Source organism: Ammodytes marinus (genome assembly GCF_949987685.1).
Source record: "Ammodytes marinus genome assembly, chromosome: 5".
NCBI classification, from domain to species: domain Eukaryota; kingdom Metazoa; phylum Chordata; class Actinopteri; order Uranoscopiformes; family Ammodytidae; genus Ammodytes; species Ammodytes marinus.
Window position 1 is genome coordinate 26761354 of NC_137234.1, and position 25839 is coordinate 26787192.

At 42.2% G+C, this 25839-nt stretch overlaps 1 protein-coding gene across 1 annotated transcript; it reads left to right on the forward strand.

The window, feature by feature from the left end:
* Positions 1–6007: 6007 nt before the first annotated feature.
* Positions 6008–24731, forward strand: slc38a8a (solute carrier family 38 member 8a; the record flags this gene model as incomplete). Its single annotated transcript, XM_080027390.1, has 10 exons — positions 6008–6241; positions 8233–8431; positions 9209–9365; positions 10320–10424; positions 11241–11298; positions 19188–19302; positions 22261–22408; positions 23614–23816; positions 23900–23951; positions 24629–24731. The coding sequence occupies 10 exons, from the start codon at positions 6008–6010 to the stop codon at positions 24729–24731; spliced, it is 1374 nt and encodes a 457-aa protein (XP_079883516.1).
* Between the last annotated feature and the right edge of the window lie 1108 nt (positions 24732–25839).

Consider the following 25839-nt stretch of genomic DNA (forward strand, 5'->3'; position numbering starts at 1 on the left):
ATGACAACTACAGGAAGAGAGAAAAGGCCCACGCAATAAATGACAGTTGAGTTATTCCTTTCTGATTCATATAAAGCAGCTCCATCACATACCACTGCTTATGTTGTTCTTATCCTCCAGGCATCAGTTATTCCCCCCCCCCCCCCCCCCCCCCCGCCCCCGTGGAGAATGTGGAAATCTATGTTAACCCAATAGTTGCAGTGAGTCAAGTCGATACCTGTGAGTGTGGACACATCCCCCAACACCAGAAAAATAGAAAAATCAATTACTTCTGTGGTTATAGCATAAATATGAAACAACCTGGAGCTTTTTCAGTGTACAGAAATTGTGCCTGCCAAATGAGGGTCATCTGTGCAGAATCATTCAGATGATTAGGCTTTTTATACTTTTCCAGGGGCAAAAACAGGATAGCTACAGCTTTAACAAACATGATAGAGGCCAGTGGCGATTCTAGTGATCACTGTCCACCCCAGTGCCCCCCCCCCCCCCCCCCCCCCCCCCCAGTTCGGAGTTTTTTTATTTTTTTTCCTGATATGTAGCCTAGTTCAGAGATGATATGTATTTCTTTTTTTCTTTCTTAACTTTTTTTTGATAGGTAGTTGCCACGTTCATCACACACAAACTCCAATCCACTGTGATCAGTTTGCAATTTTCAAGTACTAAATTAATGGTAGGACTGTGGCCACTAGAACTTGTCTCTGGTCTGCAAAGGTCTTGAAAACAGCATAAGTGTGCTTGTGACACGCGTGCCACCAATGCACGTGTATGGGCACGTGCCCCAGCAGATTTTTGAAATCTGAATAATAAAATAAAAGTTTGTAATTAGCAAGTGTAACATGTTCTTAGTAAGGGCAGAATTTCATAAATAAAGGTTAATTTTTTTTAGCAAGATATTTGGTCAAAAGCTAGTGGTCATCCGTCCCTCTGTCCAGTTGTTAGGCATCTGGCTGCTTGCAAGTTATGTTGTCTTGCTAATTTTACTATTCATCTGAACTGAAATAAATGTTGACTTTTTTCTTTATTCTCTTTGCCAGAATGCACCAGAATGCTTAGATTACATGTTAAAAACACAAACAATCTTCTGTGGGGGGATGCCCCCAGACCTCCCTTCAGGGGTTTAGTTTTCAGGCAAACATTACAATGGATACTAACATGATTTTGGATTATAAATCATCTTTGAATTGGTTCTACAGCATATCACATGCTATTCATTCAGGTGTGCGATGGCCACCCCACTCTACTCTGTGGCCCACCTTGGCCACCCCAGTCAAAATGTCCTGGAAACGCCACTGGTAGAGGCTAAACGGATATGTGGAGGTTAAAGGTGGAGTCAGCGATCCGAATGCCTGTTATCATTATCACTTTTTGTCAAAATAAGTGAATATCTCCTCACGACCCCCTTCTAGGCCTGCGTACTGTGTGCGCAACAAAAAAAAAAATCCAGTATAAATACACAGCCTAGGCTCTTTAAACGGGCATGTCGCAAGCTACAGTGGGCTCCTTCGTTTACATACCAGTTGAAAGCACCTAGGCTGTGCATTGACGCTGGTACTTTTTTTTTCTTACATGCAGAATGGACAGGTAGCGGATCGTGAGGAGATATTCACTTATTTCAAGAAAAAGGGAGTTTGAAAACTAGCGTTCTCCAGAATCGCTGACTACACCTTTAAACTTGTGAGATATACTATTACCCTGTCATTCTGCTGGTTACCACTACTCTGGAGTGCAGGGTCGGAGGTTCGATTCCCCGCCTACCCGCCACATGTCGAAGTGTCCCTGGGCAAGACACACTGAACCCCAAATTGCTCCCAATGGTTCAGAAAGCGCCTTGCATACTGCCATCGGTGTATGAATGTGTTAAGATATGTAAAAGCGCTTTTGAAGCGCATTGTGACCCTGGTCTGTGAAGGGCGCTCTATAAATAAAGCTTACTTACTTACTTAGCCTACTTACCTTAATACATCTTGTCTGTCTCCCAGTCAACCCTTTGAGAGGGAATAAAAGCATTTTCTTGGAATAGCTACATATTTAATGGACTTATTCCACCTCCCTCGTGGTTGGAGTATTGGTTTGTGGGCTGAATTCAGTGATGCAGGGTTGATTTCATCAGAGGTGATGTGCGTCGGTGTGCTCTGGGGTCTTATCCAGGACTAATAGGCCAGATCAGCCTGTGAATCTGTCATGACGGCCTCCACCGAAGAACTAATCTCCCCTGGAACCTTGGGAAAGTGGGGAAATGACCCCGGAGCCAGCTAGCTGTGCTAACAAGATTTGGGAAAAGCTGGTGGTGAGTGGAGGTCACATGCCCTCTCTCCCTCCACGGTTCCCAAGATGCCAAGACTTCCTTTCGGGCCAATCAGGTCGCCGTGCTGGCATCCTGGACGGGCAGTAGGAAGAGACACCGTGGCGGCTCTGTGCTCAACCCCTCAACCCCCCCACCCTCTACCAGCCTGTACCTCACACCGTCTGCCCTATCCAGTGACGTCTGTGTGAGCTTACATCTACTCTCCTGTCACACCTGTTCACATGTCCTTCTCTACTGCTTCCATCAGTCCTCCTGCACATCCATTCATCTACTGTATGGATCTGGACATTACAGGCCATGGACTCAAGTCAGACTCAAGTCACATATCGAATAACTTAAGACTTGACAAAATGAAAAAGGACGAAAGTTTACTATGACACATAAGATTCTTGACTTGACTTTGGCTTGAGCCTTTTAGCTTGAAATGACTTGAAATCCTACCAAACCCCAACTGTGAAAAATGACGATATAATCAAGTAACATCATTTGAGTCATGTGAAAGATATGCCTTCCAATCAGTTAGAAAGCAGCCAATGATGTTGTGTGAGCAGGAAAAGCAGTACAGACTAGCGAAATACTCTGGCCCCCCAAAGAGCAGATGGCAACATTCAAAACATTTAGGAAAAAATACACCATTTGGTTTGTTTCACTTGATTGAAATCGTGCAGCCACTTACAGTATAGCTTTTCAATTAGTTTTTATTCAGCTAAAGGCTAATGTTAGCATGCTAACAAGCACTAAACACAACGACGGTGATGATAATAATGGTGTCTTTGGTTTTGCAGGTATTTGGTCATCAACGAGAGTGCCATAATTGTCCAGATTATATTTCAGTGTGGACCAAAGTGGTGGACTAACCAAACAACGGTGCCACTGCCATCCCCAAGCATCTCCAATTAAACACTATTATTTATTTAATTTTAGTGTAGAACTGTTACTTAGGTCTTCAATTTGACATTCACTGGTAAAAACCTGTTAATTTTTTATCCACTTGACAACACTTTGCAAGCCCTGCAACACCTAAGCAGTGAAAGGAGAACCATATTTACCTCACTGTCACTTTAAATCATGAACAGAAAGGTTACACATGCAAATCAGCATATAACCTGTATACTGATGCCTGTACTGCAGGAAATTGATTTGACTTGCTGCTTTGCCCTTTTTCCTCCATGAAATTACGTCAGGATCCCAATTTCACGAGTGAAATAAAGAGACCTTCGCTTGTATTTGTTTGGGAGAACTCAAAGTGTTTTTTGGCTTTCGTGTCGACCAAATCAGTTGTGTGCATGAAATGTGCAATTTACCACTGGACACTTGTGGACTATTGAAATAGGTCTGATTGCTTAATGTTAACTTCTATATCCAGTCTGAAACAAGCTGCACAACGATGAGCATTTCACATGGACAAGCATGCTTTGTTTTGTTTCAAAAGAAAAGTATGATAAAAAGCTTTTTAGAGGGGAGGGATGGTGTATGAAAACAGAACAACAGTTTCCATTCTCACAATCCACTTCATGTCCATCCTGTATGTTTCGCTGGGGGGGGGGGGGGGGGGGGGGCGGTCAGTGTTAATACACCAACATCCTTAATCTTTTGTGAATTGGGAGTTTTTTTTTACCACAGCCTGTAGTGTAATCTGACTGGTTTCACCCATAGATAGTATATAAAATATATAACAACAACAACAACAACAACAATAATAATAATAATAATAATAATAATAATAATAATAATAATAATAATAATAATAATAATAATAATAATAAAACAGTTTCACCCAACATAAAGAAGGCATCAGTGGTTGATTTGATCTTTTATGCATGTGAGAAAAAAAACACCTTGTCTCCGCTCTGTAAAATCCTCTTATGTCTGACTTTTCCTGACTTGACTGCACGTGACTTTCTGGCCCCTATACAGACGACCTCTTGTGTCCCCCCCGCTCCGCCCTTTCATACCTCTCCCCATCCCCATCCTCCTCCACTTTATGTCCCCATGTATTCTCTCTCTTCTTAGCTTCTCACTTATTGTACCTTTCTTACTCCATCCCTGTAACTTTCCCTTCCATGCTCCCCACATGTTCTTCTCCCTATTGAAAACACCAGATTTGACAGTGAACCTAGCACACCTAGCCTCAGTCTCCCACATACCAAGCCTAATTTGACACAGCAAAAAAAAAACATTTTTTAGGAGCCATTACACTGGCTAATGAGGGTACACTTATTTTTGTTAAGCACACCCAGGTAGGTCTGCATTCTGCTTAGACAGTTGCAAATGACTGGGGCAGTTGTATAGGCCTATATATTGTGTGGTTTGGTGTCAATATATAGATTTGTTGCTGTCATAGATTGTGTGTAATTTTGTAAAAATGTGTCCTGTCCTGTTTATTCACTGCTGGTGTGAAAGTAGCCTGGCTTAGGTTAAGTGTTACCTGCCATAAAGACAGCAGATTTTTATTTGGACATTAGGTTTCATATTGTATTCTCATAAGGAATTTGCCGTGGTCTGATGGTGCATAACAATAAACATAGGCTACTATATTATATAGCGAATAATGCACAATATAAAATATATAAATTAGAATATCAAGTGATTTGACAAATTATACCAAATTGTTATTATTTTTGTATCATGATATCATAATGTTTTGTTGTTTGGGAACCAGGGAGTCCCCTTATGTTGCACTGTATCTACTGTTTGAAGTAGTGTAAGGGAAATCTATTTTGTAATATTAACCTTTGCTTTTATATAATAATAATAAATAACCATTATAATTACATTCAAGCAAATATATATAATCAGTTACTTCAATGTCTGACAGTCACAGCTTAACATAAGATATGTGGGAAAATATTGGCCTTGGGAGAATTAAAAAAATCTTCTCAGTAACGAACTTATAGAAGTAACCTTTTCACAAGAGAAGGTCAGATAAAACATGACCATCTCATGATGCTGGCTACAACTAAAGTAGCAGTTGTAGAACAGGACACTGGACCAAAAACATGAGCCAGCCTCTCGTCCACGGATCACACTGCAACAAATATGGACCGATCAGATAGATGCATATTTCCTATAATAACTTTTGTATAATGATAAGTTCGCATTCTTGTCTGGGAAGTTCTTCTGACCAGACATGAATCCATGTACATGATCATGCAATTATCCTGCCTAGTCAATTTACTTTAATAAAACTACAGCTTTTAAAATATAAGCTTGAAATAGATACTTTTCTCTTGTTATTCTCTCTTTAACAACTTTGAATTGAAGAACACGTTTTTCCATCAGTAGGCGAAGTATCCTCAATCAGAATCGTGCAATATGAAATGCAGCAGAGTTTCCTTTAAGTCATGGTAAGGTTGAAGCATGTTCGTTCAAACTTTGTCATAATGGTAGCCGACTGCACTCCAATGCACGTACTTGTGGCACTTCTTCTATTGCAATTGTGTATTAAATGTCATTAAAAAGTAGCAAAACAGACTCCAATGTGGGGTCTCTGAAGGGGGCGGCACAGTTTCCGAACAGCGCCTGAAAGCAACAGCAGCAGCAGCCTCCCATCCAGATCCAGGCTCACCCCTCCCTCCCTCCTCGCTGCACCCGGCTCACCTTGCTCAGCGTGGGCGTATAATATGTAGCATGCTGTGAGCGCACGCGTGCGTCCTTCAGTGTGTGACTGTCCAACCTGTGAGTTTCCCCGCCGGTTGAAGCATGGAGGAGTTAGCCAGAGAGAGCATCAGCCTGCTGGCTTCAGCCTCAGCCAAACATGGCTCCAAATATGGTTCCAAGTCCAGGCCCCCGCTGGACGTGTCTTCGGGGCCCCGGCTCGGCTCCATGGGGGCCATCTTCATCATGCTCAAGTCCGCCCTGGGCGCCGGGCTCCTCAACTTCCCCTGGGCCTTCGAGAGAGCAGGGGGCATCCGCAGCGCAATCGCCGTGGAGCTGGTGGGCATTCTGGAAATGGTTTTATTAAGGTCTAAACTTGTCTGTACTGTCTGTGTGTCACGTCAGGTGTAAAAAGGTTCTCATACCCAACATAGGCTACTTTTTTCTCTCTCTCTCTTTTTTGGGCCGTCTCCCATGTGGATTAATGATTATCTGCTAAAACTGCGTAACTAGTGCATTCTAAATTTGGATTGAAGTTGAACCCCATTTTGTTTTTGCACTCCCATGTTTACTTCTCTCCGTATAACTCTTAACAGTTATCACTGTCCAAGAGTTGGATAGAAATGTATAAATCATTCCCTTTTTATTCTCCTGTTGTCGCTTTCTGCACTGGCTGTCCTCGTTTCCAACTAGCACTTGAGTCTTTTTGGAATAAATGACCTAGCTGTTCAAACAGAGGGGTTTCAATTCATTTATCTGTTGCTGTTCTGTTCTGAAAACTATTCACTTCACTGGATTTGCTTCTTTGTGACTTTCTTCCTCTATTGTCCTGTGTTTTTTGGACATAATAAGGCTTTAATATCTCTTTACAATACCTACCCATTATCCCACAGGTCATTTGTTTGGTATATCTCACATTGTGCTATACAGCCCCCGGAAAAAATGAAGATACCACTCCAAATGTTCAGTGTCTCTCGTTTTACTATTTATAGGGCATATGTTTGAGTAGAATGAACCTTTTGGTTTTATAATATAAACTACTGCCAACATTTTCTACCAAATTCCAAGACATGTTTTGTAATCAAGAGAATTTTCAATAAGTTATGTAGATGAAGATTTAAGAAAAATCCGGAGCTGTATTTCATCATTCCAATTCTTCATGACTCCCCTAATGGCTTCATGTCATCGTTTAATTAGTGATAAAAAAAATACAAATAGTGTGTGTTTGTGTGTATTGACTCGGTCAGTCATTTATAAGGAGACTAACTACTTGCTCCTTCTGTCACATGCCAGTATGAACTGAGCATATAGCAGGAACCCCATCGTTGGCTATAACTGCCTATACCGTTAGTTAATAGTTCTATGTCAACATTTAAATTATCAACCAATTGAACATTTTAATTTCCATTAATTAAGTATTTTATTTTGATATGGGGGTCATACTGACACCAATGTACCACTCTACTTTTCTACTAAAAGACACGTAAAACTAAGTGTTGGGGGTTTGAATAATGACAGGTTTATCATTTCATATTGGGCTTATTGGTAGTCCATGTATTTAAAATATGTTGGTAGGATGTGGGTTAATCAAGCACAGTAATGCCATCTAGCACAGTAATACCATGGTCAGCAAACCAGTTATAGTGGTTTTGGCAATGTGTGAGCAGGTGGCCAAGTCTTGCTGAAAAAAGAGAATCAACATGGAGCTTGTCAGCAGACAGAAGCATGAAGTGGTCTAAAATCTTGTTCGAGTGCTGCGTGCTTTGGACTTAATAAGTTTAAGTTTCTTTCCCCTCTCAACACTTCGGAAGGGGGTCAGAGCGCAGGGTCAGGCATTACTGTGCCCCTGGAGCAGTTTGTGCCTTGCTTAAGGACACAATGCTAGAGATGGTGGGCACCGTAGATGTAATACCAGCCACCACTTGTTTTACAAATTACACCCTCCTGTCCGGTGCCGGGGATCAAACCATGCAGCGACCTTGTGGTTACTAGTTGGCCCCCACTTTCCTCTAGGCCATCCTACTACCAGAGAGTTTTACAGCCACAGGAGAGAAAAAAAAATCGGATACGGATTTTTTTTCTTTCATTATGTCGAGACATGTCAAGAATAAAGACGAATACTCCAAAATGCTATTGGAGTTAGTGGGGCATTTATGTATTTTCAGCATACTACAATTGGCGTGCATGTATTGGGGACGTCCTAAATCTTTTTCTGGCATACTAAATAGCATGAAAGTATGGTAATAGGAACGCAGGGCAAGTGTCTTGAAGTCCTGTGGTGTCCAGTGTCTACAGTGGTTCATGTGTGTCTCTCCCCCCACCCCCCCCAGGTCTCCTTGGTGTTCCTGGTCAGTGGTCTGATCATCCTGGGCTACTCATCCTCCATCAGTGGTCAGTGCACCTACCAGGGCGTGGTGAAGGAGGTGTGTGGGCCCGCCATCGGCCAGCTGTGTGAGATCTGCTTCGTCTTCAACCTCTTCATGATCTCCGTGGCCTTCCTGGTGATCGTGGATGACCAGCTGGAGAAGTGTGAGTTTTGCCATTATTAGAGTGTGCAGAAAAATGCCCACACCACCAAGTATTGAGTTTTACTTCTATAAACAATTGTATTCCCCTAGCATTATTAAAGGCCTGTGTGCAAACATTTTAGAAATCTGTTCATCCTAGCCTGAGAAAAGGAAGAAAGAGTGTTTTTATGGTCTCACTGTCTAACCCTACATTTTGCACAGTTGTGATCATGTCACATATACTACATAGGATCTCGGAGTTCAATACACCTTCATATTCCCACTAGTGAAGTAGGCCTTTAACGTTCCGTCTTCTAAATGTTCCTTTTTTTCCCCCCCAGATAGTTTGCATCAAGTCTTAGCCTTTGTAAACAAATGTTTACTTATGTGCCTGTCATGAGTTCTTCATATTTTACATTTCAATTTATTTAGTTTTCTATACCGTTTGGTTTGGCTTTACTTTTGGCACTATTTAGAATGTATTTGTTGTATATTACTTGTCTGTTATCCTTTTTGCACCGTGGGTCAGAGAGAAACATATTTTGGATTCCGCTCTGTATGTCTTGCACATGGCACATATTGCAGAAATTGACCGTAGTGTATGTGTGTGTGTGTGTGTGTGTGTGTGTGTGTGTGTGTGTGTGTGTGTGTGTGTGTGTGTGTGTGTGTGTGTGTGTGTGTGTGTGTGTGTGTGTGTGTGTGTGTGTGTGTGTGTGTGTGTGTGTGTGTGTGTGTGTGTGTGTGTGTGTGTGTGTGTGTGTGTGTGTGTGTGTGTGTGTGTGTGTGTGTGTGTTGTCAGTGTGCGGCACCCTGTATGAGCTGGTGACTGGTCTGCCTGACTCAGAGATGCCGTATCACTTCTACACAGACCAGCGCTTTGCCCTGGTGCTGCTCTGCTTCCTGCTCATCCTCCCACTGTCCATCCCCAAAGAGATCAGCATCCAGAAATACATCAGGTCAGGACATGTCTGGCTCACATGTTGTAAGCTTCATAGCATAATTGCCTAAATAATTTTTACTCTACAGTATTCTACATCTACTCTATTCTACATGTACTCTACTCTACATCTACTTTACCCTACTTTATAACCCTTAAAATATGACTTAGGCAATTATGCTGTTAGGCAAACGAAAAGTAGATGTAGAGTAGAAGTAGAGTAAATATGATTTAGGCAATTATGCTATGATGCTAACTATGTTGGAGTATGTTTTGGTGCCAAATTGTCTGTTTACACACTGGCTTTAAGCTCATTATATAGTATATATATTATTATAGTGCGTAACTTCTGCCCCCCCTCCTCATGTCGATTTCTGAGTAATTACAACAACAGTCGGTGCAGCTACGCGAGGTAAAGCCTTCAGTGATCACGCATGGATTTTACACCTTCTGCTGTACGTACCAATTTTTTTTTCTTAGCATTAGAATCAACAACTGAAACAATTTGTGGGCGCTTCTTGAGCTCCTGCGCCAGCTTTTTTTTTTGGGGGGGGGGGGGGGGGGGGGCGACACCAGTTTGTAATAAAGGGAAAGTTATGTGGAGCTGTTGGCTCAATCAACTTTGTCAACTCATTTGGCAATGGCTTGAATGTAACCTTCATTCATTCATTTATATGAAAAAGTTACGCACTATTGGCTTGAGGATTCATATACAAATATCCATCTTGCCCTATGGTCAGTATGATGCTGCTTTTCTTCAACTATTACTGTAGCATGTAATGATCACTGCAATGTCTGAGGTTAACTGTAGTGCGGGCCTTAAGAGGTTTTATTTTTGTCTTTTCTTAGTTTATACATTTTCACAGAACACAGCATGGCCGCCCCTGTGCTCATTCATTGCTCTTAGAACTACATTTCCCAGTGTTTGTCTGATTCTCAATCTGAACCAGCAGCTTTGTTTCTGTCCTCTCAGTGTTCTAGGCACCCTGGCTGCCACCTACCTGACAGTCGCCATCATTGTCAAATACCACACCACGCCTACTGTTCTGGTTCGCATCAGCCCCATCTACACCGATGGGTATGTGTGTTTTTATATGTCTGGGTTTGTGTGTGGAATGGGGGCTGGGGGGGTCTCAAATAATTATATCCAGGGCTCCAAACAATCTTTTTATTTTCAGTAGTCAATAACTAGTAAACTCAAAATGAGTCTAGATGTAGATGTTATGGATTGGTTGCATCAGGATTGGTCGTCCTCAAGATAGCAGCATTTATTTTATGACATTTTTGCAAATGCACTTATTTGCTTTCTTGCAATGAGTTCAATGAACATGGTGTCCTTACCTCTCTCATATTTAGCTTAACATGAAGACTGGTAGCGGTGGGGGGAGACGGCTAAGCTACTTGTTGTTAAACCCTTTGCTAGCTATAATGCCCTCCTGCCAACCTGTACGAGTACCGCCATTGGAGTACGCCTGGTACTATTTGGAAGTCATTTTGTGTTCTTTTTCTATGTAATAAATCTATCTAATGACCAGAGCAAGCTTCCGTTGTGAGCTTGATCCCAGAACATATGATTTGCTGTAAGACTTCTCTTATAAATCTGCTTTTGAATCACCAGGACCAATAACATTTATCAAATCTCCGTGCCTTCTCCTCTCTGTGTCACTGTTTGCAGCATTAGTTCTGATATTACACCGGCCTGCTCTTCTCAGCTGTGGGCCTGTGATTGACGGATGAACTCTATGGAGAAGCGCCTCTTAAATGCCATGACATTATGAATGGCAGGGGGCGGGGGCCTTTTTTTCCTTTTACATAGCTTATTTCTTCTTTTCTCATGGCTGTTTGTGAACTGCAGAAAATGACCCCCATGTCTCTTCCCTGTCTTTGTGTGCAGCATCAGTTCCTGGGCTTCCATGTTCAGCGTCATCCCGACCATCTGTTTCGGTTTCCAAGTGAGTGCGACAATTAAAAAATGCATGCAGGACCCCTCGAGAGCTGGTTTAACATGTGCTTGGAACAACATGGTGTGGTAAGGCTTAAGGCCACTCCACTGTGCAGCTGTGAGTGTGAGGGATTTATGTATGTATGTATGCATGCTTCAAGGAGTCGAGAGCTGTTCAGTTTTACCATGCGATATCAAGCCATGCATTCATGTGACCACATTAAAAAGTCATTACTCGCCAAGTAGTAATGCATTTCTCTCACACTCAGGCTATCCAGCCTGGCAGGAATTTGATGTGTGATTTTTAAAACCGATGAGAAATTGCATTTTAAAAAATTCAACAGCTACGCCACTCTTTAGAAACATTGTGCTCCTTTTTATAGTTCATTACACCAGAAACGTATGGAAAACGAATTGTAAGATTTGACAGTCCTTCAAAAGGCGTCCATAGTGCTGCACTACCTCTTGTCACACGAACACCGATGGAGATAGATGAAGAAATATTGCGTGGAACTAAAGGGGTGTCTGGAATGAGAGTGATTATTTAATTTCATTTTTCATTTAACTTTTATTTATCCTCGAGAGACCAATTGAGGGGTGACCCTCATTTTCAATGACGTCGAGTATTATGATGCTACCGTACAACTGCAGCATTCTGGCTTTGAATCTATGTTTGTATCTCTTATTACTATTTGAAAATGGCCCCCCAAGAAATATCATTAGACATTGCATGAGAAAGTTGGATCATGACACAGGCTCAAACAACCCCAACCAGAAGCTGCATGTGAAGGCTTCTATTTCACCTTAGCACATATTGATACTGATAATACAGTATATACAGTAACACTCAGAAACAAGCCCCTATTGATTTTCCTCTGACCTTATTAAATAAGTCTCTCTCTGCTTGGCTGGTCTCTCTGTCTGACCATTTGACCACTGCCAAGAATGCCGGGCACACAGTGAAACCCAGTGTTTATGGATTTACGGTGCTGGTATTGAAAAAGGGATTATATCCATTTTGGAACAGAACATTCATTGCGACTGCCTGATCAAAGTTCAACAACAAGCTTTTTGCACATTGCATCTCGTACAGAAAAAACAAAGGAGGTAAAGCGCTAAAGCTGTGTATCAAAATGTGAGGATGGCTTACGGCCCCCACACACATCCTACCTCTACTGCGCGTCTACCTCGCGTCTGCGTCTGACTTTTTGTCACAGACTGTGAAATCAACGTAGAGCGAGCACACATCCAACCTCAGACGCACTGCTGAGGCGCGTCGGAGGCACGTCTGCAGCGACGCTCCCCTTCACCTCAGGAGGCTCGCCTATTTTTTTCTGAGAGCAGCGCGTCTCTCTCGCGTCTCTGTGCTTTAACTGATAGAGAAATACTCTGCTGACAGTCATACCAGCAGCATTCACTCTAGTTACACGTTTACCCGGTGTGTTTATTTCAAAATAAAACATCCCTCAGTCGTATACGCGAATAATCCCTTTATTTCACGATTTAATTGTGCAATCAAAATCCGAGGGATTTAAAACCTAATTTTCAATTAGTTCTGGCATTTCATTTTTGGATAAATGACACATATAGAGATCCAATATAGTGAAGAAATAAAAAAGATCATGATGAGCGCAACCGTTTTCCGTTGCTCTATCTGTGTCTACGGCCTTCTTCTTCCCCGACCACACCCCCCCCCCCTCTCTCTCCCGTATAAATCAGTAAAGTGATTTTTGAAATACTCTGCTGAGAGTCGCATTGACTTCATACTGGCAGCTTTCGCTGTAGTTTCACCATTTCCTGGTGTGTCCCCTTCAAAATAAAACTTCCAACAAGCGAAAATATGGCAAAAAAAAATAAAAAAAAATGGCAATGGGGCGCACGGATTACTGTCCAGACTCAATATAAATCATATGCATCATAGATGACATGAAAGAACTTCATTTTTAATGGGAACTAGAACTGCAAGCAGTTGTGAACGGGGGCCAAGCCTCCCACGCGACTCGGGATCGGGCGTCGTCGTCCGCGGCGCCGGCCCCTCGCTTCACGGAATCCGGGGATGTAAAGTTTTTGAATGTGCGATGTTCGGTGTGGGAGTTATAGGCCCAAACGCGTTTTCTTTGCTTTTTGTGGTTTTGGTGCCCCCTATGGATGACATTCGCAAAACTGTGTTTGATAGAAAGATGCAGCTCAATGTACCGAACAAGTGGATGTTACATTTTTCAATGTGCGATGTTTGGTTGGGGAGTTATGAGCAAAATGAAATTGTGAACCTCTCCATTGTAAAGAGACTTTTTTGAATTTTCCCATTTTCCCGCCGAAAGACTTAGGAAATGGCGAAAAAAGGCCAAAAAATTGAAAAACTCTTTTTTTTAATAAGTCCGGCATACATAGGAATTTCTTGCCCATATTTTTTTTATAGACTCAGGTATGCCCCATGATAGTCTCCCTTGAGTTTCAAGAAAATCCCTCTTTTTTTTTTTTTTTACGGATTTTCGCAAATCTTTAAAGCGCTACCGTTTGGTCTTCCGATGGTCGTAGAAAAATTATTTGACCAACTTTTGCTCGTGGGAGTTGGTAGAGCATAATGTTTTTGGTTTCGTATAAATCGGGCGAAAACTGTAGGAGGAGTATGTTTTGGTGACTGACACAGTTTTTGCGATATAGCGAAAAATGTATATATACGCAAATGGGCGTGGCCTATCTCAAAAGATGCATCTAACTTGTGTGCATCTGTGGATATAAAGTTTTTGACTGTCGGACTTTCGGTGCGGAAGTTATAGCCCAAAACGCCTTTTCCTTTGTTGTAGCGCCACCTAGTGGCCGGGATGTCTGAATTTTTTCCTCTGCGTACGTACCATGGACCTGGATAAGCCATGCAAGTGGCATGTCCCAACCCTTTACGGTTTGGGCTGCAGCACCACTTTTACGCATGGAAGAATAAGAATAAAGAATAAAGAATAAAGAATAATCCTTACAAAAACAATAGGGTTCCCTGCCCCGCAGGGCTTGGGAACCGCGTTGCTCTGCAAAACGCGGTCCCAGCCCTTCTCGGGCTTGGCCCCCTAACTAGAACTGCAAGCAGTTGTGAACGGGGGCCAAGCCTCCCACGCGACTCGGGATCGGGCGCCGTCGTCCGCGGCGCCGGCCCCTCGCTTCACGGAATCCGGAGATGTAAAGTTTTTGAATGTGCGATGTTCGGTGTGGGAGTTATAGCCCCAAACGCGTTTTCTTTGCTTTTTGTGGTTTTGGCGCCCCCTATGGATGACATTCGCAAAACTACGTTAGATAGAAAGATGCAGCTCAATGTACCAAACAAGTGGATGTCAAGTTTTTGAATGTGCGATGTTCGGTTGGGGAGTTATAGCAAAATCAAATTGTCATCCTCTCCATTGTAAAGACACTTTTTTGAATTTTCCCATTTTCCCGCCGAAAGACTTAGAAAATGGCGAAAACAGGCAAAAAAATTTAAAAACTATTTTTTTTAATAAGTCCGGCCCACATAGGAATTTCTTGCCCATATTTTTGCCATAGACTCAGGTATGCCCCATGATAGTCTCCCTTGAGTTTCAAGAAAATCCCTTTTTTTTTTTTTTTTAAGGGATTTTCGCAAATCTTTAAAGCGCTACCGTTTGGTCTTCCGATGGTCGTAGAAAGATTATTTGACCAACTTTTGCTTGTGGTAGTCAGTAGAGCATAATGCTTTTGGTTTCGTCCAAATCGGGCGAGAACTGTAGGAGGAGTATGTTTTGGTAACTGACACAGTTTTTGCGATATAGCGAAAAATATATATATACGCAAATGGGCGTGGCCTATCTCAAAAGATGCAGCTGACTTGTGGGCATCTGAGGATATAAAGTTTTTGACTGTCGGACTTTCGGTGCGGAAGTTATAGCCCAAAACGCCTTTTCCTTTGTTGTAGCGCCACCTAGTGGCCGGCATGTCTGAATTTTTTTGTCTGCGTACCAGGAATGGACCTGGATAAGCCCTGCAAGTGGCATGTCCCAACCCTTTACGGTTTGGGCTGCAGCACCAGTTTTACGTAAGTCCAAAGAATAATAATAAAAGGCCCAACAAAAACAATAGGGTTCCCTGCCCCGCAGGGCTTGGGAACCGCGTTGCTCTGCAAAACGCGGTCCCAGCCCTACTCGGGCTTGGCCCCCTAATTATCTATGAAAACTCTATGTAAAAAGATAGGGCTTTTAGAAGCAGCGCTGCAGCAGCAGCTGCTGAGACGTTGCATGTGTGTCCGAGAAAAGTCCGAGAGAGGCAGCAGTAAGGTAACACGACGCGCTCCAGAGGTAGACGCAGGATGTGTGTGGGGGCCGTTATGGCTCTACTCTGCTAAAGAATCTCAACCTCACTGGACAGTTTTCTACCGGAGCTACTTTCTCCAGAAGAAATGGCCCACAATATGAGAAGCGGTGACATTGGAGTCTTGAGATTATTCTGCTAACACTAACCCTGCGTTCCGAACCGCATACTTTCTACTATATAGTATGGTAGAAAGAAGATTTAGGATGTCCCGATTCTTGTGGCCAGATTTAGGATGGTAAGAAGTACCCGGATGTCTACTACATCCGGCCAAGATTGTTAGTGTTGAAAACAGCGTCCTATTTGGGCGATTCTGACCCATAATCCAGTGCGCACGTGAAGTGACGTCACATCGACCGTGCCTCCATATGAAAACAAACGGGGATGCGACGGATATAAAAGCAAGAGGCAAGATCAAGGGGCGATGTTATGATGAAATAAATAAGTAAAAGTTATTAATTTATTTTTTTTTCATTTTCCTTTATTTAACCTCGAAAGATCAATTGAGGGGTGACCCTCTTTTACAATGACGTCGAGTTTTACAAATATACAATACAAATACAAAAACACAACCGTTTACAAGGAGAGAAAAAAACAATTAAAACATTCTGAAAATGGGAGAAGAAGAACATTGCTTAGCCAAAACAGTTACAGTTTATGTGGGGCAGATTACAAATAATGTCTAAACTTGTCAAAAGATATTAATGTATTTAAGTATGTCCCAATTAGGGATGTCCATGGTTAACTGGTTAACCCTTAAAAAGATATTTAACCGGTTAATACTAAAGGTTAAATGGTTAAAAAAAATTATACATACATCTTCAACCGCTTATCCGAAATCGGGTCGCGGGGGCAGCAGCTTGAGCTGAGATGAGCTTGAGCTTGAGCTAAGATGATTTAAAAAAATTAAATCATCTTAATTTCTCTGAAATCCGGACTCTTATATTGATATCGCTAAACCGGATATAAGAATGCCAACTGTCGGTAAAGAATGAAAAGAGTCGTGTAGGCTACTCTCAACTTTATAATAGGTCCATGGTACGCTCCCAGTCACAACTTATGGTCACAACACTCCCGTGCCATGTGTTTGTATAATTTAATTAACAGTGTGGGCTCCCGCTATCTTAATATAGCACTAGCATTAGCCTTCTTGAGGTGGATGCTGTTCTGCATCTATCACCGTCTCAGTGAGTGTGAGAGAGTGACAGACAGGCAGTGAGTGCCCGCCCCCTACAGAGAGGTCTGCCATGCTTGTGTGCGAGGATGAATAGCGAAAATCTGTCATAAACAAAAGCGAAAGGTACCGTTATGCAGTAATGATAACGTCGGAGCTTATCAATACTACGGTCTTTCAAAATGTTGCCCCGTGCTCAGCACTACTTAGCACCGGGTTTTGGTAGGCTACCCATCCCCTAAGCCTGTGTGTGTGTGTAAATGTCCCTTTTCAGTCACTTATTTCACTTTCTGCTCCTACATTCGCATACTAGACCTCTTCTCACAACAGACAAAGGTGCCGTGTGAATGTCAGAATGTAGGCATTTAAATTGGCTACTGTTCCCTGAATTGTTTTTAAATTAATATGCAGGTCCTTGGAACAAAAAAAGGTCGGGAGCCCTGCTATAATGTTGCATGTATTTCACTATGAATAGGCTACATTAAATCTTAACGGTTAACCGGTTAATAACCGTTAATTCTTGTGGTTTACCGGTTAAAGAAAAAAATCTAAATGGCCATCCCTAGTGTAGCATACTGCATCCTAACTAGATTAGTTTTATCATCAGATCTAGTAGGCTATGTAGACTAGAAAAAAGAAAGAGTATGTGAACGCAGGGTAAAGTTCCTTGTACCTCCAGGAGTGTGTTTCAGTGTAAAGGGCAGCAGACCTGGCACAGCCTGGAGCTGCTGTGTGCTTGACGGGGGGGCTCAGCACAGTCCAACTTTTCACATTTAATAGCAGGGCTAGAGTATAGGGGGGGGGGGGAAGATCATTGTGTCCATCTAAAGCTTAGACGCACACTGTAGGTTACTTCACAAGTTGCCAAGGTAACCCCCCCTGAGGGAGGCAGGCGAGATGTAATAAAAGGACGTGGAAAAGCTTGATGCGCAAGGACACACACACACACACACACACACACACACAGACACACTCTCTCAACGTGAGTGATTGAACTGCAAACGGGTGAAAAGAGAGTTGATTAGATCCTCAGAGGAGTGGAGGAAGGGACGTCAGGACACAGGAATCAAGGGATCAAATGGGGACAAGAGAGTGTATACCCTGACCTCTGAGATTGGTTTAACTGGCCCCACTGTGCTGCTCACATAGCTTTAATGTAACACCTCCCAGGCTGTAGGATCAGACATAATAAGACCTTTAGGATCCTCACCATATGCCTTGAGCTCCTCGCAGATGAGAAACATCCAAGGTTGGCACAGAGAGAGGCACACAATCTGTCCCCACCAACTAGCCCCCTTTTTCAGCAAATCTGTATTTAGTCTTAAAATAAACAACAGATAACCCTCTACCTAGATTAGAAGGCAGCTAGTGCATGAAGCCAGCTGCTGTAGCGATCAGTCGGAATGTAAAGATCTGTTCTCTGCATCGATTGCACATTTACCCTGCGTTCCAATACCCATACTTTCATACTATTTAGTATGCCGGAAAAAGATTTAGGATGTCCCAATACATGCACGTCAATCTTAGTATGCTGAAAATACACAAATGCCCCACTAACTCCAATAGCATTATGGAGTATTCGTCTTTATTCTTGACATTTCTCAACAAAATGAAAAAAGAAATCTTCATTATCTGATATTTTTTTCTCTCCTGTGGCCCTAAAACTCTTTTGTACTTTAGTATGTAGTGTAGTAAAAAGAAATAGTATGTGATTTGGAATGCACGGATAGTTATTTCTCGGCTCGTGTTCACATCTAATACACCTCTTCCTTTGTGCAGATGTGAGTTGGATACAATCGTTTTTCACATAGTTTGGTTTTGTGTTTTACAAAGACAAAACTGGATTATACATTGTAAACAAAGGTCCCATGCACGGTAATGATCTTCAATTGTTGGTCAGATGGTTATGTCATTATTCTACCACAGCCTTAGCCTACATCGTGGAGCATCCGCAGATTGTTTTTCATCAGCGCATATTGTAACAGCCAGAGTCTATTTTAATGTGGAATCCCAGGGTTTGTTTCAACCGCACTAAGTCAAGTTACTTAATTAGTCAATGGTTACATTGAAATTTGTCTTTCCGCATATCCCCTCTCAAGTTACCACACTTCGGGGGGAGGGGGGGGGGGGGTCAGAGCGCAGGGTCAGCCATAGCACAGCGCCCCTGGAGCAGTTTGGGGGTAAAGTGTCTTGCTCAAGGACGCAATGGTAGAGATGGTGGGCACCGTAGATCTAACAGCAGCCACTACTAGTTTTACAGCTAACTGTAAAACTAGTAGTGCCATCCCCGGCACCCTGTCCGGTGCCGGGGATGGAACCAGTGACCTCATGGTTACTGGTCTGCCCCCCTTTCCTCTAGGCCATCCTACCTATACCTGGTGTGAATGTGAACCAAAGTTTCCTTGTCGTTCCAGTGCCACGAGGCGTCCATTGCCATCTACAGCAGCATGGAGAACCAGAAGCTCTCTCACTGGGTCCTCATCTCTGTCATCTCCATGATGTTCTGCCTGGTCATCTACTCCCTCACAGGTCAGGACCAGCTTTCTCATACCCATCCATTGTAATAACACACCATACTTCTTCAATGCATCGGTAGGAGTTGTTTGATTACAGAAGAGTTTGTTCTGTAGTTCTTTTTATTTGTTATATGTAAAACAATTGGTGACACATATTCATTTAGCAAGCTTCCATTTCAGTTCTTACTTTTTCCTCTTTTACAATTCTCTACGAATAGTATGAGAGGAGACATTTTAGGGATTGGACCACTTCCCCCCCTGACGGCTACTTGAGTTGCAAGGTGAAGTGAGGGAGCATACTTTGGGGCACGCAACTTCTAAAGTTCTAAAAGGATGAACAGCATTTTATAGATTTAAAAAAAAAAGACACACAATGGTATGCATACTTAAAGGTGAAGTAAGTGATTTATTTATGTTAATATAAGTGTAAAATCGCTCTTTATTCATACAGTGATCACTTTCATAGTGTGCGTGTTTCATAAAGCCGATCTATCAGTCACCCGCTCTGCATGTAATCTCAAATAAACTTTTCGGGGATCCCGAAACTGATATCCAATCACAAGAGAGAACGCTACAAACCGGCACCCGTCTCACTGCCGGTGCACGTGCAGAGCGACAGATGGGTGAATGTTTATGTGCCTACAATGGCGGATCAGGTACAAATCCTTCCCAATGTCTGTTTTGATGGTTTTTATCATGTTTTATCACACTTAAGATAACTAGATAGATAAGATAGCTAGATAACTCGCTGCTTGAAGACCGCAGTGCATTAATGTGGTGATGTGGGGACGAGGGAGGGGACTGCTAGCTGCAGTCAGTGACAGGAAGTTAGCTAAACTGACCATTCCGCTTACTGAACCTTTAAGTGACAACCCGAATTCAGAAAAAAAAGTCGGGACGTTATGTAAATTGTGAATACAACAGAATGTAATAATTTCCTAATCCTATTCGACGTGTATTCAATATAAAACAGTTCTAACACATCATATGTATTTGTTTAAACTGTATTGTTGATTTGTAAATACACACATTTTAAATGTTGTGCCTGCAACACATTTCAAAAAAGTTGGGACAGGGGCATGTTTACCGCTGTGTTACATCACCCTTTCTTTTAACAACACTGAGTAAGCGTTTGGGAACTGAGGACATTAATTGACATTTTGATAGCAAAATGATTTCCCATTCTTGCTTGAAATACAACTTCAGAGGCTCCACTGTGATATCTTGTGCTTCATAATGCACTGCATTTTTTCAATGGGGAGACAGGTATAGACTGCAGACAGTCCAGTCTAGTATCCGCACTCCATTCCTAGGAAGCCAAGCTGTATTAAGATTTGCAGAATGTGGCTCGGTATTGTCCTGCATAAATAAGAAGGGACGTCTCTGAAAGAGAGGTTGTCTGGATGGCAGCATGTTGCTCCAAAACCTGTATGTACTTTTACATTAATGGTGCCTTCACAGATGTGCAAAATACCCATGCCATGGGCACTAACCCACCTCCATACCATCACAAATGCTGGATTTTCAATTTTATGCTTGTAACAATCTGGATGGTCCTTTTCCTCTGGAGCCCGGAGGACACAACGTCCATGATTTACAAAAACGATTTGAAATGTAGACTCGTCAGAGCACAGCACACTGTTCTACTTTGTGTCAGTCCATCTCAGATGAGCCCAGGCCCAGAGAAGTCTGCAGCATTTGTGGATGTTGTCGATAAATGGCTTTCACTGTGCATGGTAGTCTTATCTTGCAATTTTGGATGTAGCGACAAACTGTGTATACCGACAATGGTTTTCTGAAGTGTTCTAAACGGTTATGATTTACTAAGCGGTTACAAGTGTAAATGTGCACTCCCATAGTATATAGTGAAATCCTTCAATTCTTTGCAGGAAAGTTGTTTTTAAACTGTTGGACTCCTTCCCTCAGCAGTTCTTCACAAAGTGGTGAGCCTCACCCCATTATTACGGGATGCCCCTTTATATCCATTCATGATAATATCACCTGTTACCAGTTAACATGTTTATGCGAGTAAGGTTAAATGTTTTTTTTTAATTCTACAGCTTTCCCAATCTTTTGATGCCCCTGTCCCAACGTTTTTGAAATGTGTTGCTGGTATCAAATTAAGAATAAACATATATTTTACGAAAAACAATTAAATGGTTAAATAAATGATCACATTGATCACACTGCCCGGCCCAAAACAAAGTCACCACCTGGATTTTACTAAGCAAATAGGCAAGAGCCCTCCATCGGTCAAAAACTGTAGTGATTAATATGGTTCAGTTTGCAACAAGTTATTTAACCCTAACTGATACAGTGTATAGCTTCTTATTTCTTAAACAACCATGTCAGAAGACATACGCTGTGGTTTTGGAAAAGATGTAACTCTGTTTCAGAGGGGTGAAATCATTGGGTTGCTTTTTAGTTGGCCGGGCAGTGTGTATACGTTTCACAAAACTTTTTCGGAATTGGGGTTGTAGATATTGCCACATTTGTATATTTATTCAAACATTTCCGTTTTTTTAAGACAACAAATACTTGTACTTAATACTTTAAGTAATCAAATGGCAATGTTTCATGAAGATATCTTTAAGTTAAAAATGCCCCTGGCCTCAGATATGCACCATCCCTGCGTTCCAATACCCATACTTCCATACTATTTAGTATGCCAGAAAAAGATTTAAGATGTCCCAATACATGCAAATCTATTGCAGTATGCCAAAATACCTAGATGCCCCACTTAACTAGCTCCAATAGCATTTTGGAGTATTCCTCTTTATTCTTGACATTTCTTAACATAATGGTAAAAAAATCTTCCTTATTTGATTTTTTTTCTTCTCTCCTGTGGCCCTAAAACTCTTCTGTACTTTAGTATGTAGTATAGTAAAAAGAAAAGGTATGTGAATTGGAACGCAGGGTGTATATGTCCTCAATGGATGAGGAAATGCCATCCTTCTTCTCTCTGTTGCAGGGGTTTATGGGTACCTGACGTTTGGGAAGGACGTGAAGGCAGACATTCTGATGTCTTACACCGGTGACGACATGCTGATGCTCATTGCCAGGCTGCTGTTTGGAATCTCCATCATCACCATCTATCCCATCATCCTACTGCTGGGCAGGTCAGGGAAACCACACTCTCCCTGCGTTCCAATCCCCATACTTCCCTACTATTTAGTATGCCAGAAAAAGATATAGGATGTCCCAATACATGCACGTCAATTGTAGTATGCTGAAAATACCTATAGATGCCCCATTAACTCCAAGTGCAATATAGAGTATTCGTCTTTATTCTTGACATTTCTCGACATAATGAAAAAAAATCTTCCTTATCTGATTTTTTTTTCTCTCCCGTGGCCCTACAACTGTTCTATACTTTAGTATGTAGTGTAGTAAAAAGAAAAAGTATGTGATTTTGAACGCAGGGTCTGTCACTTTATTAGGGCTGTACTGAATACCATCGTACAGACTGTGAAAACTAGTTGGCTTTTCTGAACTGGCATTGGAATACTACTAATAAATATGCTATAACTCAATTTCCACTGCCCGCCAAAGCCAGTGGGGCATGGCGAGGGGGGGGGGGGGGGGGGGGGGGGTGTATTCTCTTTTTTACTATTATTCTATTTTATTGAACCAACTGGTGGATTATGTATCTCTGAGGGAGCAGCCAAAGGCAACACTTTTAGCGACGCTAATGTTATACGCTACACTTGACGCTGTGTATGGCGGAGACACTGCTTACTCTGTTGGCTGTTCAGCCAGTATGATACTCTGCTTGGTCCAATATAAATAAAACATTCCTACACTGCCAATATCTTGGGTTTCTTCAGCCAGTCCATTCAACCGCGATGTGCGCTAAGGTGAAGTGGACGCACCAATGAATGATGTAAAAGACAAATTTCATTGCATTAAAAAAAGAAGCCTCGGGTTACTGAATTGAGCTTCATGCATTTACTCATAAACAGACGTTTTGTCGCCATGCTGACAAGCACATCTCTGCAGTGGTTTGGGCATAAAAATGGTAAATAAACAAGTCCCAAAAAGCACACAGGACAGACGTTGTAAAGTTTAATCTTCTGTCGGCCAAGGCAGGCTACCAGCTAATTAGCGATGGTGAAACCTTTACCCATTTCTTCTTCAAAAGATGCACGTACAGTCGTCGTCACAGTTAAATGAATTGTTTCTGTCATCTTGTGTTGAACCCCAGAGAGAGCTAAAAAAAAAAAAAAAAAAAAAATCCTTTAACCCATGTTTTGCCTGTATGAAGTCTGTCTTTAGTCCCCCACTGATTGACCCTTAACCCAGCCCCCTCTCCTTGCCCCCTCAGGTCAGTCATCCAGGACCCCCTGCATAGCTGGCGGCGGCGGCGTTACGGCGTGGTGACGGTGGCCTTTGAGAACCGTAGCCGCTACGTGCTAACCGTGCTGTGGATCACTGTGACGCTGCTCATCGCCACCTTCGTACCGGACATCAGCAAGGTCATCAGTGTCATCGGCGGCATCAGCGCATTCTTCATCTTCATCTTCCCAGGTACAAAGCCCCCTGGGTAATAGAGTCCCATTATCTATCAAACTGTGTCGCAGGGGCTTTAACCACCTGCTGTGTTTGAACAGGACTCTGCCTGATGTTTGCCATGCAGTCTGAGCCCGTGTCCTGGAAGACCAGGTAAGGGGGGAAAAAAAACTAATATAAATGTAAATGTATTGTAAATATACGTCTGGGGTTGATGACCCAAAGAAATACTAGAGAGAGAAAATAACGGATGAAGTCAAATAAGTTGAACTGCCTGAGTGGGCTGTTAATCACTATGTTCACTCATACAGAAAACTTTCACAGTTTTATTTTTAACATTTTAAATGACTTCTTGCTCGGTAAAACAGTAATTGCCACCGGTCACGGTGAGTCTGGGGAGACGCCTTCCAGTCAGTCTCTCTGTGCAGACACATTCAGACAACGACATCATTCCTACTTTTAATGTTCTACTTTGTGCACAATACCTTCCCATATGTTAACTGCTGAAAGTAGCTGCTACTAAAATGAGAATAGCAGCAAGGAGTTTTACAAAATAAAACATTTATATGTAATGGGCACTTCACTAGACCTCTCTTCAGGCATGCTGCTTACCCTCTGCATTCCCTGGACCTTGATTGTCTTCCCGCTGTGTGAACACAAGGTGGCATCGAGAGGCAGATTAAATACTAATTGGCAATGCCCTCTGTACTCAAAGTTCTGTTCCCCTGCTGCCTTCGGCTCCAAGACCTCAAAAAACTTTCTTACACTTAACACTTGCAATATTGGCTTGAGTTGTTTAGTCCCCCTGTGACCCTGTTCTCTCTCCCCAGAGTGGTGCTGACAGGCTGGGGCGTGGTGACACTGCTCTGTGGATCATTCATCTTCGGCCAGAGCACCACCATCGCCATCATGCAAATCAGTGGAAGGATCTGAAGCCACCTCCTCCCACACTGATCCAGGAGCCACTGATACGCACTCTCCCTAAAGAGCCCATGGTGCACTATGGTAACCATGGACAATGACCCCCACCTGAACAATCGAAAGGCCCCCCTTCAAAAAAATTAAGAGGAACGTATGGACTGTACCCCCAATGTGCTAAACCTGGTTCAAATACAATAAACAAACATGTCACTTTCATTTTAGATAATGGTGATAAGCTCAGCCCTGGATGCCACGCTTGACATTATCCATCTGCAGTTTGTTGTATTGTAGTAGATCTGCTCTTCGTCACATTCATAAGTTCATATTGTGCTCCTCTGTATTTACATTGACATGAAGTCTGCTGGCAAGATGAAGAGCCTTAAATTTATATCAACCAGGATGTTATTCACATGTTGTTTGTCCAAAATGTACCTCTCGAATACAATATTTGACTTAAATGGTGGCTACATTATTCAGTTATAAGTAGAGTGACATGAAAACCAACTACAGACCTGTTCGTATCCACTGTAGAGCCATATAAGACTGAGGGATGGGGAAGGAGGAGATGAGATTTTGATCTTTCTGTATATGTATTCTTGGATGTGTTTTGTAAATAAGTCTTATGTCCTTGTCAATTTAAAAAAAGAGCCTCATTCTAATATTGGATAATTGTGTAATGACATGTGTTGTTGTAAAGAACTTGTAGAGTGGTGTTTCTACTTTTACTTGAGAAAAAAGATGTGAGTACTTCCTCTACTACTGGTTTTGGCTGTGTTCCAATCCCACACCCCCCTGCTATTTAGTATGGTAGAAAAAGATTAAGGATGTCCCAATACATGTAGTTAAATGCAGCATGCTTAAAAATACACAGATGCCTTACTACATCCTGTAGTCATTTATAGGGTGGAAATCTGCAAGCTTTTGGGGCAATTCTGACCTACAATCCACTGCACACCTGAAGTTATGTCACAACAACGGCAAAAGGAATGGCAATGCCACGGATCATTCTATATTAAGGGGTACATTTCATATCAACCAAAAAGTGAAGAAATCAGTGTGCCATTTTGATAAATAATCTAGTTGTTTCCATAATATACCCCTTTATTGTTTAAAACATTAC